The sequence below is a fragment of the Brienomyrus brachyistius genome, unplaced genomic scaffold (assembly GCF_023856365.1).
Source record: "Brienomyrus brachyistius isolate T26 unplaced genomic scaffold, BBRACH_0.4 scaffold49, whole genome shotgun sequence".
In the NCBI taxonomy this organism is placed as follows: Eukaryota; Metazoa; Chordata; class Actinopteri; order Osteoglossiformes; family Mormyridae; genus Brienomyrus; species Brienomyrus brachyistius.
The window spans coordinates 453991-474262 of NW_026042324.1; the positions used below are offsets into that span (position 1 = coordinate 453991).

General features: G+C 44.3%; 1 protein-coding gene across 1 annotated transcript in view; it reads right to left on the reverse strand.

Moving 5' to 3' along the window:
- LOC125723469 (myotubularin-related protein 13-like) overlaps positions 1–20272 on the reverse strand; it is a 124971-nt gene that overhangs the window by 16890 nt on the left and 87809 nt on the right. Inside the window, exons 17-28 of the mRNA XM_049000056.1 lie at positions 18367–18435; positions 11724–11894; positions 11241–11509; positions 9554–9717; positions 9236–9309; positions 6796–6991; positions 6224–6351; positions 4593–4768; positions 3817–3944; positions 3537–3738; positions 2172–2368; positions 1694–1831 (exon numbers count right to left, since the gene is read on the reverse strand). Of these exons, the coding sequence (XP_048856013.1) occupies positions 1694–1831; positions 2172–2368; positions 3537–3738; positions 3817–3944; positions 4593–4768; positions 6224–6351; positions 6796–6991; positions 9236–9309; positions 9554–9717; positions 11241–11509; positions 11724–11894; positions 18367–18435 (1912 nt within the window). The remainder of the gene's footprint in view (positions 1–1693; positions 1832–2171; positions 2369–3536; positions 3739–3816; positions 3945–4592; positions 4769–6223; positions 6352–6795; positions 6992–9235; positions 9310–9553; positions 9718–11240; positions 11510–11723; positions 11895–18366; positions 18436–20272) is intronic.

A 20272-nucleotide genomic window follows, 5' to 3' on the forward strand; every position in this document is an offset into this window, starting at 1 on the left:
CTTTCACAGACAGACGAGGAACATCAGCCCTAACCCTGAGCAAAATAATGCCACATAACAGCCGAAAACAAAAACTTCACAATAACTCTGAGGAAACAATCCCACTTTCGTAAGAATAAAAGAGAAAACCTGTTTCATTCTGCAAATAGTATTTGCCTTTATCTGAACACTCTATGTATTGAGATGAGGAATCCTAGTCTATCCAGATACTTGATCACACAGTGGTAAGGAGCATGCGCTGATTACAGTGCGTTGCCACACCCACCACACAACAAACCACCTCAGGGAAGGGAACCTGAGTGCAGCCCTGCGGTGGGTGATACTTCAGCACCACACTAGGTGAATGGACTAGCATGAGTTTTTTCTGGTGGCTAGAGTGTCAATCCTGCCACCAACTCCCACATTTTCCCTGTTAGTTGGAGGACCTGCTTGTAACGCTGGATGCAGATTAACGTTGTACCCAGAACAAAGCACCTGCAGGTTAAGAGACTTGCTGAAGGACCCAATAAGAACATAAGAAATATACAAATGAGAGGAGGTTCATTTGTCCCATCAAGCGCATTTGGGGAGAACTTAACTAATACCTCAGAGTTGTCAGAATCTTATATAGCTCTGACTTAAAGGAACCCAGGGTTTTAGCTTGCGCTACACTAGCAGGAAGACTATTCCATACTCCAACTACACGATGTGTAAAGTAGTGCTTCCTCATATTCATTTTAAAATGTTCTCCCGCTAATTACCACTTATGGCCACGAGTTCTAGTATTTAAACTATTATTGAAATAGACATTTGGCTGAACAGCATCCCGGCCTGTTAGAATCTTATATACCTGTCATGTCCCCCCTTAGTCTCCTTTGCTCGAGGCTAAACAGATTCAGCTCAGCTAACCTCTCCTCATAAGACATTCCTCTAAGACTAGGAATCATTCTTGTAGCCCTATGTTGCAATGTCCTTCTTAAGTTATGGTGACCAAACCTGCACACAATATTCTAGGTGAGGTCTTACCAAGGAATTATCGTAATAATAATACGAATAATAATCGTAGCATCACCTCCCGTGATTTAAACTCCACACACCTAGAGATGTAACCCAACATCCTATTGGCCTATTTAATTGCTTCCCCACACTGGCCAGAGTGGGACATGGAAGCATCAACATACACACCGAGGTCTTTCTCATAATCAGCTACCTTTATTTTATTTGGAACCCATAAAATATCTGTACTTTATATTTCTGCCCCCTGCATGGATTACCTTACACTTATCTATGTAAAATTTTATCTGCCAGGTATCAGTCCAGTCGCGGATTAAATCAAGATCCTGTTGTAACCTCTGTGCTGCTACAGTAGATCAGTATCTGCTACACCACCCACCTTGGCGTCGTCTGCAAATTCAACCAGTTTACTGTATTTATTGGTGTCAATATCAATAATGCAAATTAAGAACAGTGGTTATAAAATTGAACCCCACTATGAACGCAGGCCCACTGTGACATAATAACTGGAGTAGGATCACTCCTGGCATTCACAGAATTTTAATTAGCAACCTTCAACTTGTTGCCGCAGATTCTTAGCCTCAGAGGCACCACTCTACCCACGATCACTAAAAAAAAAAAATCATCATCATGTGCTTAACTGAGGGCAAAGCCCTCAGATTTTGCTTACCTGGGAAAAAGCCAATCAGAGCATGCTTACCTGGGGACAAACCAGTCAGATCACAGTTTCTGGGGTTGTCTGTGTTACTCTTTTTGAGGCAGGCTGGAATGGAGCTCAGTATGGCCTGCAGGTATTTCTCCTGCTCCAGGCTACTGGAAGACTCTGAGGAAACCGGTGCTTGGAGAGCACCAACCAACAAGAATGTCATCTATTTCAGTCCTCTGACACTCTCATCAGCCAATGCATATGGGCTATGAAGACTACGACTTGTGTAACAATAGAGATATAATATATGAATAGTGGACCTCATATCACTTATATGAGTTACCACTCATTTGAAACAATACCTTCATTATGAGTCACTATTTATTCACCGTTACCATTGCAATAACCACTAATATGATTGTCATAGTTAATTCTGCATGATCATTAGAGCTATCGAATGTTAAAAAAGTACCAAATGATAACCCGCTGGACAGCTATTTTACCCATCATAATGAGAAACCTAATAGCATACCTGTGGAAGCGGTGTTGGGGGACTTAAAGAGCCCCACCATGCTCTTGCTGTGGAAGCCCCCGGAGCGGAGTAGCACAGCCTTGGTGCGAGGGTGTCTCCAGGTCACCACAGGCAGGCGGTTATGGCGGTAACAGCGGGCCACTTTCTGCAGACTGCTGTCCTGCACCGACTGGGGCACCACAAGCAGCCCAGGATAGCTGTATCGGGGGGCGGGGGGGGTTAGGGTCATACCACCAAAGGACGGGTCATTCGGTTTTTGATAACCTGACGGTGAAATAGTCATTACTGGTGTGATTGTGCGCCACGATATGGATTTGCACTAAACTGCTAATAGCGCAATAAGTCAACATTTTAATTATACAACAGCCTATTTATAAAAAATTAAGTATTTTATTTTCTTCAAAGCTTCAGTTGTAATCCGAATACTTGTCCTTATATAGTATATGTAACCGGTTAATCTGCGTTCTGTGAATTTTCTATTAAACACACTTTGACGGCAAGTCACGGCTGAAAAATGAACAAATTCAAAATAAACTGATTTTATGTAATTATACACATTAAATGGAAATAACCTGGTTACATATATATAGTGGCAAATTAAATCGGCATATATATGCACCGCTGCCTTCATGAAGGTGCATGGTTAAAGACAGAACTACCCAGTTAACACTAGAACCGGCCATTTCCCAAACTAATGAATATCAAACTCCTTTAACCTCCAAGCCAGACGTACTTTGGTGTATACAGCCCTTTTGTTCGTGTTAATGTGTCATTAGTGTTAATAACAGCAGCGAATCGAACACCCTCAGCCAAAAAGCCGTAATGTTCCTAAGAGCGACTGTTCAGTCCTGAAATCCTACAACTGAAAAGTTTTCAAATGCAGTATTTTTTAAAATGTTGGCTAAAACGACATAGTTTATTGGTGATTTTTTGTTCGTCAAAGTTTACGTTTTGCAACAACTGTATAAAGCAATGTTATTTTTCATACAAATCAACTCAATTTTAAAAAACGTACGTTTTCAGGGTTGCCAACTCACATATCTGGGGTGATACGCTTTCAGACTCACACTCACACAAGAAATCTTACAGCAAATATGTGTTATTCCATTATAAACCTAAAATTAGCTACATCAAAAGCACTGGGGTAGTTTGCAAACCCTACAAACTATTAACAAGTTAACGCAACCTTTTCATACATGTAAATGCGTGAGTATGTGTGAGCAGATGTGTCTTGAATTGAAAATGTCACACCAGCCTGCAGACCAAAGTTAACAACTTAGTTAAAATATAATGATTTTTTTTAACAAAATTTCTAAATTTCTACATCCCATCAGCACCTTTACCCCATATGATTTTGAGACTGACCTCCGGCACAGCGAGTACAGCCTGTTGACAGCAGTGACCCGGAACTGCTCGCCGGCCTTGGTTCGTGAGGAGCTGGCAGTAACAGCACCAAGGCCCAGTCGCTGGAAGTCCCGGAAAAAGGCTTGCTCCACCAGCTGCTCCATCGTGGACTTGTCAGAAGTCTTGAGGGTGCCACAGGTTGGAGGTTCCCCATCGTCGGACGCTATATGCCGGGAGCCACACTAGAGGTCAGGGCCTCGCGGTGGTCTGGGCCCGGGCCAATAGGAGGTGGGACACTCACCTGAAATATCGTCGTCCTCGTGATAGGTCATGCGACTACCCCTCTCGTTTTTCTTGCCCACGTGCGGGCGCCCAATGGTAATCTTTCCCGCCATTTTGGCTCCTCTCACAATCGTTTTGGAAAGTGTGCTGCAGGGGATTTGCCAATTGGAAGAGAACAAACGGCAGGCTGTAAACAGTGAGGCTGATTGGAGGAAACAGAAGTTTGTGTAAGTGTGTGTGTGTTTTTGTAATTATTACATTGTGTGGAGCAGATTTCCCTACAATGTAATAAAACCTGTAACTTTTTACCTTCTGGGGACATTTTTTTGGTCTCCACAAGGATAACTGCAATTAAATATAAAAATCTGAGAATGCAATCAAAAACCCAAAAATGCCACTTTGGTTACTTATGGTTAAGGTTAGGGCTGGGTAGGGGTAGGATTTTGCCCAGAGAAATTAATGCACAGGGCCCACAATGATATGAATACAACATACAAGTGTTTGTGGGTGTGCATGTGTGAATGTGGGTTATGTTGTGGGGACCAAATGTCCCCACAATGTGCTAAAAACCTGTGCTTTTCACATTGTGGGACCTGTTTTTTTCCAGTCAGTTTTATAAAAAAAAATCTGTAACTGCAATCAAAAAACTAAAAATGTCAAAAGTCTTGTATTTTGTAGGCGTTAAGGTTGTCATTGTTGGGATTAGGGATTTGAAATGAATGGAGAGTCCCCACAAAGATATGAATACAAACACGTGTATGTGTGTGTTTGTCTGTCTGTCCAGTTCAGACCAACCGGAAGCCGATGTTCTTCTCCTTCTGCTTAGGTAGAATCAGTTGGGGCATGGTCTGCCCTTCAGCGAAGGCGAACGTGCTGAAGATGGACTGCGGGCAGCGTATCCTCTGGAGGTGCTTCTTAAAGATCTCCACCACTTCTGAGCTCACCTCTTCATCAAATGCCACCTTGGTAAGCTTTGGAGTAAAAGACAGCAGAAGGACTGGATGAAGGCATGTGGTCACTTTCTTTAGGAACTGAAGTCACATTCCAGCTAAGGCCGATCTGCACTTTTCTCTCAGGGTCTACCCTTCATATTCTCTGACATGGCAGTTCAGTGACCTCTGGTCAGGCTCTCCATAGTACAATTTACAGCTTAATGAGGGACAGAGCTGCAATGCAGACCACGCCTGTTGGCTGGGAGTGGCTGGAAGAGCAGTGCATTCATAGATGAGGGCGACCCCCTCCAGAATGTGTTTTTATGGGCCGAGTTACTAAAAAAGATAGGAATGAACAATAAAACTTTTACAGCACTCTGCACATTGTGAAAGAGCAAGCACATGTGGGTGAGTGTAAAACATATTTTTCTGTTTCTGACTGGAACTAATATGACACAGAATTATCCAAACACCATTCCATTAAAACACGCCCATCCGTTTAGGGCTGTGATCTGATGTCTGTTCAAGGGAACACAGAGAACATCATGAATGGTCCAATTCACCTGTAGAACCAGAAAAAACCCAGAATAGCAAGAGGAAAGACACCTTAACCCCGACCCAGCCTCAACCTTAACCCCGACCCAGCCTCAACCTTAACCCCCACCCAGACCCAACCATAACCCCCACCCAGCCTCAACCTTAACCCCCACCCAGCCTCAACCTTACCTCCCCCCAGCCTCAACCTTAACCCCCACCCAGACCCAACCTTAACCCCCACCCAGCCTCAACCTTACCTCCCCTCAGCCTCAACCTTAACCCCCACCCAGCCTCAACCATAACCCCCACCTAGCCTCAACCTTAACCCCCACCCAGCCTCAACATTAGCCACAAATAACCAAGCATAATACAAGACGTTTTGGTATTTTTAGTTTTTTGATTGCAGTCATAGATTTTTATAAAATTGAGGTTATCCAAATGGGGACCTGAAGAAGTGTCCCCAAAAGTAAGGAAGTTTCAGGTGTTACCGCACTTTGGGGGCATTTTGGGGTCAATGCACACAAAACTGACAACTGATACAGTCTTGGAAGTGTGAAGCTGCTGCTACGATATCCACTTATCTACGATGCTGCCTGATATACATTTATATCCTCACCCAGAGACAAACACAGACATTAACTTATTAAGGTAATGTACTAAATGCTTAAAATAGGGAAAATGAAAAGTGGTGCTTGTTCACAACCAAAAAAAAAAAAGGTTAGACTATATTTAGGACAATTCACAATTCCTGAATAACCTTACAATTGGATTTTGGGAGGCTGACCAAGGATTATAGAAGGCCTGCTTTTAAAAGCTGAAAGAATTGATTGAAAATGACACCCAAACATCACAGAAAAGCCATAGACGGCTGTACGGCTTTATCCCACGCATCATAATGCATAAGTTGAACATGCCTCTGTCCTCAGCCTGCGACGGCTATTTGGTTGAAGGTGTTACCTGAAAGGAGGCGGAGCGCATCTGCAGGCCTTCCTGCAGGCTCTGTTGCAGCTGGCTCTGGATGCTGATCTTCTTCTCCTTGGTCAGGGTGGATACGGGGAAGCTTCGGACCACCGGCTGCTCGCCCACTGCGAAGCACAGGCCAGACACTCCTTTCAGTTGTACTGAATACAACTTTCCTTCACAGTGTAAACAAATGTATGCAACATGCAATACAATATATATCATCACGCATTTCACTGCATATTACACCAAGATACGAAGACAGTGCCACAGATGGTATTCTTGGCATTATGTGGCCTTACTAATGAGCCCTAATGCACTCTTACACTTTTTGTATTTATGAGCCACTCAAGCACATTGTATATATCCATCAGACTGTATGCAATAACCGACTTAACTGTATGTAAATCGACCGGTACACAGGAGAGCAACTGACACCCAGAGTCAAATTCCTTGTGTGTGAGCTTACTTGGACAATAACTCTGATTCCGAATACAATGAAGGATCTGCATTTAGTCTCATTTCATTATTGTCACAGCTTGATAACTGAAACCAAACAGATAATGTACCTAGAGGGTCAAGAGGGGTTCCCTTGAAGATGACACGGTAGGTAGTAAGGAAGAGCGCCCCCTCTGCAGGAAGGATATGTGGGCCACCCAGAACCCCCCCTGTGGCTTCTTCTCGCCCATCATTGTCGAGGACCACTCGCAGACCCTCAGAGATGAACTTCTCTCCTGGGAGCAAGTGGGGCTTGAGGATCTTGGGCTGTAGTGAAGATGAGAAAACTATCACAAACCCAAACCCAGACACGAGAGTACTGTAGCAGTGTTACATCCTACCCACAATTCCACTCAAGCACTGCCCGTACATAAACCCTGACATCACGGTAAACAAATGATTCAGACTCATTATGCACCTTATAATGACACTCGGGTACAAACACAAGTTTGCATTTTTTTGTCAGTAAGAATAGCAACTGAAACAATCCCTCAATCCAAAACACATGGCCTGCAAAGCTTCCTGGAAATGTAAGCAATTAAATTTATTTAATAACGATGAAATGCAGTGGAATCCGCTTGATTACATGACTGCCACAGCATGGACATGCCAAGACAATGTGTTCTGCACATCCCGGAGACGAACGGACAAACAAACACAAGAAGCAGGGCAGTTAATGGCCAGCGCCATTCCATGGATGGTGCAAAGTGGTCATTTGGTTCCTCAGCAAAGGGTGCTCACAAAATACGCCGTCTGGATGTTTCTCAAGCTGGCTTTCCTCTTCTTTTCCCCCCATCTTTCCTCCTAATCCTCTGCTGATTTCAGCCTTTTATCACAAGCGCTGCATTCTTGAAAAGTGATGGATACAGCAAACATATTGAGAGGCAGACGGACTCCGACACCACAGCTCCCCATGGGAGGCCACTACCAAATTGCGCAATGGGGGGTCAACGAGGTGCTCTGGTGTCTGCAGCAGCGGAATGCGCTAATGTCATCAGCACGCACCCGGTTCTGGGCCGAATTTGCTGTGTTGAGAAGATGGACCAGCTGAAGGGGTCACTGTCCTATACGACTCTTTGAGCGCCTTCAAAAGAAAAGCAGTCGGACTCTCCGGAATGATTTAGGGATCTTGGGTCATCAGTTTAGCTCTCACACATTTTTGCCCCCCATAATTTGGAAAAATCACGTAAAGGTTTTGCGTAAAGCGAGCGTGCGAGCAGAGTGAAGTGAAGCGAAAAGATACAAGAAACGTGAGATACAACGATCACCATAAGATCACTGTGAGATCACTGCAAAATATCACGAGAGGCTGCCGTAAGCACATTTGGCATCCTGCAAACCAGCACTGTACATACACTACACATGCATTTATGAGTTAGTAAGCTTTTCTATGTCATCTGTGGCTTTTACAAAACTCCCAAAAAATTCACATTTCATTTCTTATGCTGACCCTGTGATATATCAAATGCGTGATGGCAAGTCAAGATGCAGAAGGGTTGACTGTTAAAGTTCATAATCATTAAAATGCAAACAAACAAACAATTAAACAAAACAAATCAAACCTGAGAAGGTTAAACCTCAAAATACACAATTTAAGTAATTCCTTAATTTTCTGCAGCCAAATAATTGGCAGGTTTAAGGTGTGGGATCTTGCTAGTTGGTCTGATCACTCACTGGACCCACTGAGACTCAGTACTGTGATTCTGAGTCTGGATTAACCCAGAGTTGTTCATGTTACTTGCGGAGCCCGTAGCTGTGCTGGTTGTGCGGGTGTGAGTCTGTCTATGTGCGCTGTGCGCTTGTTTTGTTAACACAGGACGGTCCTTAATTGTCTGGCAGCAAATCATATCCAGCTCACTTCCGTCGGCTCGTCATCCAATGACGTCGTGTGTTTCCATCGGCCAATCATCGTGCTGGAGAGGAGGAGCTGCCATCTTACATCTTGCCCGGGAATCACAGAAGGAGGATGGCGGCTTTTTCCCCGCTGTCTGCCGTCTATAATGTGCCCGTTTGTCCCGGCTTGTTCTGTTCTGGCAATTTGGGTCGGAGGGCTCTCTAACTCAATACACATACTCAGTTCTGCAGCCAGGGAGTATAGACGGCACATTTATTTCATTTTTATATATATATATACTCTATACTCCCCGGCTGCAGAACTGAGTATGTGTGCGTGGACTATCTGTTCGGGAGGCCCGTCCTACTGTCCGCCACTTAAATGTTATTAATGCTCCTCCATCCCTAGACATTATACCGATGGCGCGAAACAGTTCGTAACAGTTGATATGTATCTGGGAACATTGTTACAAATCAGAGTAACAATGTTTATTTGGAAAATGACAAGACACAGGCACGCTACAGTCCACGCTGCAGTTACACCTCCCTGAGTGATGGACAGATAAACTACACTCTGTATGTTTACTGTATGCTGGGCATCACAAGCATAACAAAATGGAGTACCATTGTGCACGGTACATTCCCAGCCGGGGAATTAGCTCTACGATGGACACTTGCCTTTTGTATGGGGGGGAGCCTTCTGCTCTCACGATGAACAGCCTCCAGCGTCTCCATCTGCATGGCCACGATACCTGTGCCAGGACATATGAGGACTTAATGTGCTTAACTGTAAAGTTCCCTTTGCTGAGGGTTGCTAGTAATTAGCAGTAATGTCAATGCAATGCCAAGCTAATCTATACTAATCTGTGGCAGCCTTGGCCATCTTTCAATCAAAATAAAGGGACCTGATCTAAAACATTTTTCACTTCTTTCACTTAGTAAACATTACGCTCCGCGACTCCTTTGCTGCCACCTTCCAGTTTTTTTTTTACCTACCTGGGATCATGCTGTGCAGGTTCTTGATGTGGTCCTGAGTGACCGCGCTCTCTGTGCACACCTTATCAATGAAGCGCGAGATGAACCGCACGGCGATATCGTTATTCTCGGAGTCCTCAAAGCCACTCTCCGCATCGAAGCTTTCTGCCACGCTTCCTGCAATGCTGTTACAAAACACACGTGAACACACATATCTTAAAAGGTATGCCACATGGTCAACGGTGATGCTGAAAATGCACAGGACTGTGTACTTGGGGTATAGACCAGTGATGGACTGTTTGAAGCACAGGGGTGAGAAAATAATGCCATCTACTGCCTGACATGTGCCTACTAGAAGGGCACTTCATAATGGCACCTTCTTTATATTGCATGGGTACCTATAGGGGCCACGTAGGCCATTGTAAGGGCACCTTATAAAGCACTGCATCACATTCTTTCCAGTAGAAGGCCACTCATTCAAGTGCATTTTAGTAATGTTTCTTCAGCCATAGGGGCACCAGAGGGGTGGGGGGGGCCCTGCTCCCCTCCTGACTCAACCAGTGCTATAGACCCAAGTCTCATGGTCCAAAGCCATCTTCTAGGGATCTGGAGTTACGCAGCTCTGTGGCTCAAACAGTGACTTAACAGTCTGCTTTAATTTACTAGGAAACCATTCAGTTAGAAAAACGACTGATGTGTTTAAATAAATGCTCATTCATCGCAATAAAGCAAAGCTGTGAAAAGTAAATGACTCCAAAAGAGCTACTGTTCGGCAGATCGAGAGGAAATGTGTTTGGCAGGATAGCTCTACTTTCTGGGAATAAAGTCTAAGGGAAATTCTCCCCACTCCCACACACTGTTGTTGTGGAGCTTGGTGAGTCAGTTTCACTCGTCTTTTCTTTCTTTTGGTAGAATGGGAAAAGTCCCCTTACTGTCCTGTGTAACTTCAATCAACAAAATTGTCAACTGGAAGGAATCATCTATGAAAGTAACAGGACCGAGGCTGGATGGAAGAAGCTAGAAAAATATAAAACGATGGTACAAGCTGGAGATTCCAAAGGGGGGGGGGGGGGCAGTATGGCTTAGCAAGTTAGGACACAGTGCCTATGCTTAGAAGGTCACAGGTTCAAAACCCAGGCTTGGTAGAGTGAATTCACCATCAGGCCCTAGAGCAAAACCCTTAACCCCATTTATTTATTTATTTGAAGCAGTAATATAAATGCATTATAGATACCTTATAATGCATTCATAAAGTATTATAAACACAGCTATAAATATTTATCAAAGGCATAGCCATGTGTATTATGTGTATTATGTATTATGAATGCTCTGTGAAGATTTGATCGATAATGCACTGTAGATACCTTTAAAAAACATTATAATGGTCAGTATAAGAATTTAGGATGATTTGTACTATATTATGAAGGTATCTATAGTGCATTATAGAGAGCTTCACAGAGCATTCATAATGCATAATAAACATGTGGCATGCCTTTCTATAAATATTTTTAAAGTATTTATGGTGTTTATATTATGAATTTATGAGTGCATTATGATGGATCATGAGGGAATGTGTAGTGCATTTACATGACTGCTTTAAGTAAAGAATTACCAGATTTTCTTATGGCTGTGCCCCCCTGCCCAGAGTGGTTAGACACATCATGCTCATTGGAGGGGTTTACCCAGCCAGACGGCAGGGGCCACCTGCCTGTTGGTGGTGATGACGCTGTTGCTGGTGGTCTCCCAGTCGGCGGCAGGTGTGCCCCGCAGCAGCTTGTTCTTGCTGACGTCCAGCGGCACCAGCAGGTAGACCATGAGGCTGCCGTAGTGGATGGCCTGGCTGAACACCGTGCTCTCCTCGCTCTGTACCAGCTCCCGCTGCTTCTCCTTGCTGAGGCCGGGCCAGGAGCACAGCTGCTCTGCCGCCAGGTCCATGGCCGTACGCTCGGTGCCAGCTGGGGTGGGGAGGCCCCGCTCCTGTGCCATGGGGGAGGGGGCACTAATATGCCATCAAACTTATACAGCTGTGGCAAATGCTTTAAACCAAAGCAACTAGCAAGTCTTGCAACAGCAAACATCTTAATGATCAGGAAGACGAATAGAATGCATATCATGTAAAAATCATTTCTGTATTCATTTACTGATACCAGATACCGAAAACTAGTTTATAATGGCATTCTAGACATTTTACCTCTGGCTTCACTATAAGTCCTGTTTTTTCTGACGGAACAGAGAGGTAAAGGGCTCGGATCTGCTTCTGGACTTCGCTGTAGAACGTCGCCTCCCAGAATTGCTGATTTGCCCATATCAGATGGTCTTGTACACATGTGTAGGCAAACTGGTTGACTCCAGGTGCCAGTTTCTGCGAACACAGGATATGGTGTGTCAACCTTTACGGAGCGCCAGCGCATTTATGAAGTCCGGCCAAGCCGTACTTCTCATTCTGGCATCCAAATCTGGTGGTTCCACACTAAATTTCTTTCCTTTAAGCTGGAAATTTCAGTATAGCTGTCCTGCCCTTTCCTCCAGAGACAGCTTCTGAAGAGTGAGGCTATAATGAGTCTGGGATAGGGAGAGTGGGGGGCCACTGCCCATGTGGCACCCTTAGCTAAGCTTCACTGCCCAGAGGGGGTGGGAACACTGAATATCTGGTACAGGTGCACTGGGAGCTGAGAGGAAGCATAAACGTGGACTGTCCGGGGTTCCCCGATGACTGGGTTGGGAAACACTGGCCTAATGGGCTGACGGGCAGCGCAAGGGCCATGGTGTGCAGCAGTACTATACCACGACCATAGGAATCTGGAGCGTGAAGTATTTCTTCCCCATTAGGGGGCAGTAGCACACTGCCTCACCAGCCTGTCTTGCGTACAGTCTTTCCTTAAAGCAGTGTTTTCCCAGTCTGGTACTCGGGGACCCACAGACAATCCACATTATACCTGGAAGGAAGCAAAAATGTCTGGTAGGGAGCTGGGAGGGAGCAAAAACATGGACCATCTGTGGGTGCGCGAGGATTCGGTTGGGAAACACTGCCTAAGAATATAGATACACTATTAATCCTCTTATCTATGCTGAGGTCACAGAAGCACATTTCACAAATGAATATATGATTTTACTTTAGAGTGAGTTCCTTTCTCACACTATTAAACAGACAAAATGTTTATTCTTGGGGTAAAAAAAGTCTCTGTCTAAGTGGCAAATTTAAATGGTGCCTGTAATTTCCACGTTGTCGGGTTACAGTTACTTAAGACGGGATGTTACTTATTTTCATGGTACATATGAGCTTTTCGACTCACCAAGTTTTACTGCAGGTTTTACTTTAAGGCTTGATTTTTCTGCCCGTGTTGCACACTAATGGGCTCTATCAAGGTAATTGGATATCCAATGAAAAGACACCAGTGAAATTAACTAAATTAACTAATTAATAAGTTTAGATGCAAAAAGCCACAGGTCTAGATAAATTAAGGGCGGAAGATGAAAGAGGTGAACCAGTGCAGTCAGGAACACATTTTAGGCAAGATGCTACTGTACTTTCAGGCAAAACGAAGATGAGTTCATCTAAAGAAGTGAGAAATCGCAACAAGACCAAGTCACAGACTCCCTGGAATTCTGTCATGTTTGCTCCTATCAGCCTTTAAGCCTTTGCGACTAACTAAAGCTTAAACTCCTGCAAAAGTCTGCATGATCGCTGGGACCGAGACACAGAGCTTCTGTACACTGTTTACATGGAGAAACAGGGCTCAAAAGACGTGGTGGATGTTTCCTCCCACTGCCTCCAGTGCATCCTTAGTCCCACTGAAGGTGCAGAGAAGGGCAGCAAGAAGCCAAATGCCTAATCTCACACGATCCTCGTGCTTATGAGGAGGCAGCCGGCTTTATCCAGCTGTAGGGAACTGACTTAGAGGATCAAGGATGGATTACTTTTGTCTAGACCACATTAATAAAATAAGTGATACATGGCCAGTAATAAATTGTTAAAAACATGATAATAATCAGGCCCAAACAGCAGGACTGAAATTCCATCTCTGGACCATCCATCAGAACAGTAACGCAGAATAGGTCCACTCACGCTATTGGGATGAAGTTATCAGAGCTGATTAGTGATTATGCCGACAAACAGTGCTGGTCAGAGAGTCCTGCTACATGCTGCTCTCTCACACACTGGGGACCAGCATGTCAAGTGTGCAAAATCGTACTGCGAGCACATGGCCCGTCATGACTCAATTTCAGTAGATGGAGGTATCTAGGCTGTAGTGCAAATAGCAGAACAGCTGGCAGAGAGGCGGGCTCTTCCCATAGCAGGCATTCATCAGCGCGCCTCAGGGCCAAGCTTTGTGGACAAGAGCACTATGATAACGTGGGTCAGAAAGAACGCACTGCAACCCCAATTTGGGAGCCAATCCAAGCCTTTTCCCAGAATCCCCAGCATAGCTCTAAGACTTCCGACAAATGCTACACTGAGCTGCGATGAATTCATATAAAAGTTCCTAAGCTAAAATGTTCCCTGCCAAAATAAAAGCTTCCCTAGAGACAGGGAGAGACACTGGACAGTATTAACCCCCCCCCCCCTACACACACACACACACACACACACACACACACAATCTCACCCGTCAAGCTGATAAAGAATTAGGTAGAAAGGAATAGAAAAAGACAAAGACCATCAATGAGAACGATACGAAAATTTCCAAGAACTGTCACATATGAAAAACAAGCTGAAATAACACAGGCAGCCAGAAACATAAAAAATAACGGCTCAGTACTGGGGCACGTGTGAGTGTGCAGCCGTGTTCATAAGTGGCACTAATTCATTCAGCAGCGGACAAAAATTGGGAAAAAACAAGCAGACAGATATGATACATCAGATATTTAACTGCACAAAGGGCAGCATTTGCAAGGAAGCACTCCAGCACTGAGGCAGAGCCTGTGCAATTCAGGGCAAAAACATCTTAACCCAGACTACATGTTTATAAATGAAAATATGTGAATTAATACGTTACAAAAGTCAAACAAGCAACGTAAACAAAAACACGAGGATAAGCTCCACTGGAAAAACATCAAGTACGCTTAGTACCATCAAAATGCAGGATCTTCTGCTATGATAAATGTTCAGATACTTAAGTAAACTGACAAGACGAATTCAGTGCTGACCTCCTTATAAGCGACCATAACAAGAAAAGACCTTCCTAATTTAAATGCTCCCCATATTTCAAAGACAAGAAATAAACAGCATGCATGCATCTGTCCTGTAATCTTAATGCCACTGTTAAATTCAGCTCCTTGAGTTTGGCACTTGGTTATTTTGCTAAAAGCAGTCAGAAAAAGAAAAACAATCGATTGTGTTCTCTCCTGACGTTACTTTTGAACCTGCAGTCACATATACAACAAAAGTCTTAGTCGGTCAAAACGTTTTAAGTTATTTCTTTGGGCAGTGTGTGTGTATGTGTGTTTGTGTATATGCTCAAAAAATCCCAGAATTTAATATTAGAATATATGCTAATGGACAGCAACACAATACAACATTTATATGCTCCAAGAAGTTACTGATACCTTGCTGGATGGCTAGATGAACATCGCTTCAGTTCCCAAACCTCTCCTTGGCAACATCCCAGCCATTTCATGTTTGTGTTAAATTTCACCACCAGCTCACTAAAATAAATAAACTAAATAACCTAATAAGTATTGATTAGCTAAATGAGGCGTGCTAGTGGTCGAATCAAGTTAATGGGTATATTGCATAGTTAGTGCAAAATCATAATTTCTAACGAACATGAAGTTAATTTCAACATAATTTTTGTTAACTAAAACCTTCGCACAGTACTGTATGTTATTTGAGCACTTCAGGGCAACCAGAATTTGAGTCCTTTACGATTCTGCATATTGCTGGAAAGACTGGCCTGATCTAATTTACTGTCCATGAACTCTGCCATAACATCACACTTTGGCTTATAATGGCGATCCTGTTACATGCCATGTGTTTTGTCTCTTGAGGGCAGCAAATAGGCTCAATGGAAACCTTTGCATTGACTCAGGGATACTGATGACAAATATCTGACAGCTTGTGATGGTTTGCACTTTAAAAATCAGCCTGTCCAGAACTTTCACTTCATTATCCTTCAGGTGTTTCAGCCTGGCATTTACCGCCAGTCTCATTAACACGCTGTAACTGCTCAGTTACCTGAGTCCCGGTGTCCGAAAGGAGACTGAATGCGTGTAAGTGGCTGGGAGAAACCCTTTAGTTAGCAGAAGAAAAACAGAAGCTACACCGATGCTGCAGAAGCGCCTGGGTCTGCATGTTGGCAGAAGAGCACAAAGTTCACACAGAGGCCAGCTGTGACGTTAGTCAAAGCCCCTCAGCATTCCTCTTTTTCTCAGGCAGCGACGGCGCCTGCCTGTGGTCTGGAGGCCTTGGCCACAGAGGCACCTGGTTCTCAGGGCTACGTGTGAGCCTCTGGAGGGGGTCCAGGCTAAGCCGAGAGCGGCAGCGAGCCAGCTCTACAGGAAAGGTCGGAGCTCGCTATGGCCAATACGCGCTTATTGATGCAGCCTAACACTATGTAAGGGTATGGCTGTTTGCCCTTTCTCTGGTTCTTAAATTGGCCATGGGAGCTAGAGGGGAAGAAATGCACAGACCCAGCTGCACTGGCCATGTGAGTTCTTGCTTCAGAAGGTGAACTGGGGGGGGGGGGGGGGGGGGTGAGTGGGGCATGGGGACAGCACCTGATAGGGATTCGCACTTTCAAATCGTCCCGAGTCATGATCACAAGACGGTGCCTGATGACACAGCACCCTGTGCATCATGGGTATGTGCGCTGTGCAAAGCCACCTGTCCCCAGGAGATGTGACAGCGGCAGGCTCTGCTGTCCGCCCACTTTGACAGTGACAGAAGCCCAGCCATCCCATATTCCTACCCCTAGATAATGCTAAAGGGTGATCTGAGGGGCGGTATAATTAGCGAGCAAGCAGAGCTGACATGTTAATACTGGGGGGGGGGCTTCTCAGACTGGAAAGGAACAATTTCTCGAGTGTCTTTCCCTCTTTCCAGCAGCCCATGTGGTCTGACCTTCACCCTTATTCACAGTGCGGAGAAGCTGCATCTGTCAATGGAAATCTCCATTATCATGTTTCCCACACTGAAGATAAAAGACGTCTGACGTCACAGAGTCAGGCTCTGCAGGGCTGCCTGAAAGCCACGATACCGTAATGGTAAATTAGGCTGAAAAGGAGACTTAATGGCAGAAACAATTCCAGATCATACAAAAATCCTAATTTTCAAAAATATGTAGCAGGACTATCTGCTATGTTTATAATTAAGCTATACATTCAATGTCAGTGGCAGCATCCCTCAGGCTTTCCAGCTAAACTGGTTGAATTGGGTGAATCCTTGAATGAACTGAAATCTGTCTTGGAGACAATTTTTCTTCTAGCTGAAGATATCTCTGTCATAAGTCAATGATTTATGATTAAAGCCAATTAAGGCAGCAATCTATATTATGTCGAATGTTACCATTACATTCATTTTGCACCAGTGTAAATGTTTCTGCCTTTCACTGATTGATACAAAGGCAAAAAAACTAGAAAACCACATATAAGAACGGCATCATAAGTCATTTTGCGTCGCCATGAAATTCTGACACCTTTCTCAATTTAAGCTCCCATGTGAATTTTGACAGGAATTCCTTGTTCATAGATCTTAATGTAAGACAAAACTGTGGATTTTGTTTCTGTAAAAAAAGCTTCAAATTACCATGTTTCACTGCCTGTTATATTTTCAATTTAAGTGTTTGGAGCATTAAAATATTTGTAATTAGCTGGAAATCAGGCACAAAGCGGGCAACTATTAGCCAAGGAAAACACAACAGAAAACAAACTTAGAGGGTACAGGTTCACGTCTCAAGAGGAAGCTGCTGTTGGATCTCGACCACATTGCTCAGCCTCAGCGGCTCCAGCGAATACCGCACCGTAAAAATCGTAAAAGTGTCAACACAACTGTGAACTCATTCATTTATTAAGTAGTAAGAACAAATCGCAACTGACAGAAGAAGAAACCCAACCGAAACACACCCCAGCTGCAAACCATTTCCATTTTGTTAGAATCACTTAGGTAACGTTCAAATAAATAATCGGTCAAATGAGCACTTCGGCCTGTGTAGATGTGTTTTCATTGTTTATGAAAGCAGGTTGACAATGGTGGCAAAAGAGTCAAACTTCAGGTGCAAGACTCAGAGAATAAAACCTCCCCAAGAAGTAAAGCGAGACCATCTATTATTTTGGTGGGCAGTAATCCATAAGAGAATCCCTTGGCAGCATTCAGTCCACAGGACAATCCGTCTATGGAGAACCTCAACGCAAATGGACCAGCTTGTTCGGGTTTGTATCCAGCTGGAAGTAATAGAAGAACGTTGTGTCTGTCGCTAGGGCAACCGAACACTCATACTTGTGGTGCACATCACTGCGATGGAGAGTGACCGTCACGGCTGGGCTTGCGTCCGTTTCGGCTATATTTAAGAACCGTTCCTCCTCTTGTAGGGAGTAAAACTAGGACACAGGCTAAGTTAAGCTGCGCCCCAGTTGCTCATGTCAATATTTAAGTTCCCCTCTCAAAAGGTATCTGAAATGGGGGGCAAGCTGCGGAGGAGCTTCTGTTAAATCTTTGACGTTTGGCATGTATCAGGCCCTGAGGCAGCAGCTACTAATAAAATGCTACTGTAATTCAAAAAGGAATGCCCTCAACAAAACTAGCCAATAAGAGAAGCCTCTTACACATAAACCGAGCTTGTCAGTCCAAGCTCTCCTGCTTTCCGTTCGAGAAGCGTCAATATGGCAGTGTGACTCACCCGGTAGAAGGCCGTCAGTAATGGTAGGAGAGCAGCAGCAACCGTAAACTCCTCAGAGTTGGAACAGTCCTGGAAAACAAAACACCAGCTCATATACACAGGCTGTTTGGAGGGAGAGGAAAAAGGCATTTTTCATCCATACTCTTTCATATCTTCCAGTCTCTACTAGTAACAAGCACAAGGCAAAACAACCACGCTCGGCAAAGCCAATACTTGTGGAACCCGTATTTCTTCAGATTGAAAGTGCCAACCCAAATGGTGTGCTTAGGGTGACAGAAAGAAGATAAGATTTTTGGCTAACTGGGAATCCAAGGTTAGTTTGATCTATCAGGGGTCTGGAAGTGAGAAGCAGTGAGAACCATGTGAGTTTCATATTCAACTGCAGCACAGGGGATTTCAATATTAGAATAGAATAGGATAGAATAGAATAGAATAGAATAGAATAGAATAGAATAGAATAGAATAGAATAGAATAAACCTTTATTATTCCACAGATGAGAAATTTAAGTGTTACAGAGCTCTTATACAAAAGGAATATAGAAGAACAGAACAGGTAGGTCAGTTGTCTATATACCAAATTTAAAAAGAAAATACAAATAGTTTTTACAGAGATATGTACACAAGTATTTGGGGGGGGGGGGGTGTGGCGTGAATAATCCTGGTGCAATATACAGTGCACAAGCAAGCGGCAGATCGGTAACAGCAATGAAAGACAGATGATATGTCAGTTAGACAGGTAACAACGCTAAACTGAGTTATAAAGTCTGACAGCTGCCGGTAAGAATGAACTGCGGTAGCGCTCCTTCCTACACTATGGGTGTAGAAGTCTACTGCTGAATGAGCTGCTCAGAGCTCGTACAGTCTCATGCAGGGGGTGGGGATGTTGTCCATAATGGATGTCAGCTTAGACAGCATCCTCTGTTCCCCAACCTGCTCGGTGGATTTCAGCAGACAGTCCAGGACATTGCTGGCCCTCTTCACCAGTTTGTTAAGTGTCCCCCTGTCCCTCTATGAAATTCCACCACACCAACAGACCACAGCATAGAGGATAGCAGACGTTACCACAGTGTCATAGAAGAAGAGTCCTAAAGGATCTTAGCCGCCTTTACAGGTGAAAACGTCTTAGACCCTTTTTGTAAACAGCCTCAGTATTTGTAGACCAGTCCTGTTTGTTATTGAGGTGAACACCCAGGTATTTGTACTCCTCCACCGTTTCAATGTCCAGACCCTGGATAATCACCGGTGTAGTAGGGGGGAGACTTCTTGCTGAAGTCAATCACCAGTTCCTTCGTCTTGCTGGCATTGAAACGAAGATGGTTCTGTTCACACCAGCTGACAAAGCCATTGATGACCCCCCTGTATTCCAGTTCGTTCCCCTCTGACAGCCTACCAACAATGGCAGAGTCATCTGAAAACTTCTGGAGGTGGCAAGTGTCCGTGTTGTAACTGAAGTCCGCAGTGTATAGGGTGAAGAGGAAAGGGGCGAGTGCTGTTCCCTGTGGGGCCCCCGTGCTACAGACTACTACCTCAGACACACAGTCCCGGAGCCTCACACACTGCGGTCTCCTGAAGAGGTAGTCAGTAATCCACGTGTCTTATTCTGCTGCTTCTTACAGCCTAAAGATGTGATCATATGATCACACCTGCACTGGGAAGTGTACAGATACATACATGTACAATTCTCCTAACAGAAAACTGTGAACACATTAACTACATTAACCAGGTTGTTCCCAGCGGCCGGCTTGACCCGACATGCTGTTCAGTTTGGAGGTAAACCAATGCTTTTATCAGAACTGCAAACCCAGACACAGAGTGAAGGTAGGCAGCTACAGCAAAACATCTGAGACTAACAATGTCATTATCTGGGTGAAAAGCAATGTACTTTGCAATACATTCATTTTGCCCT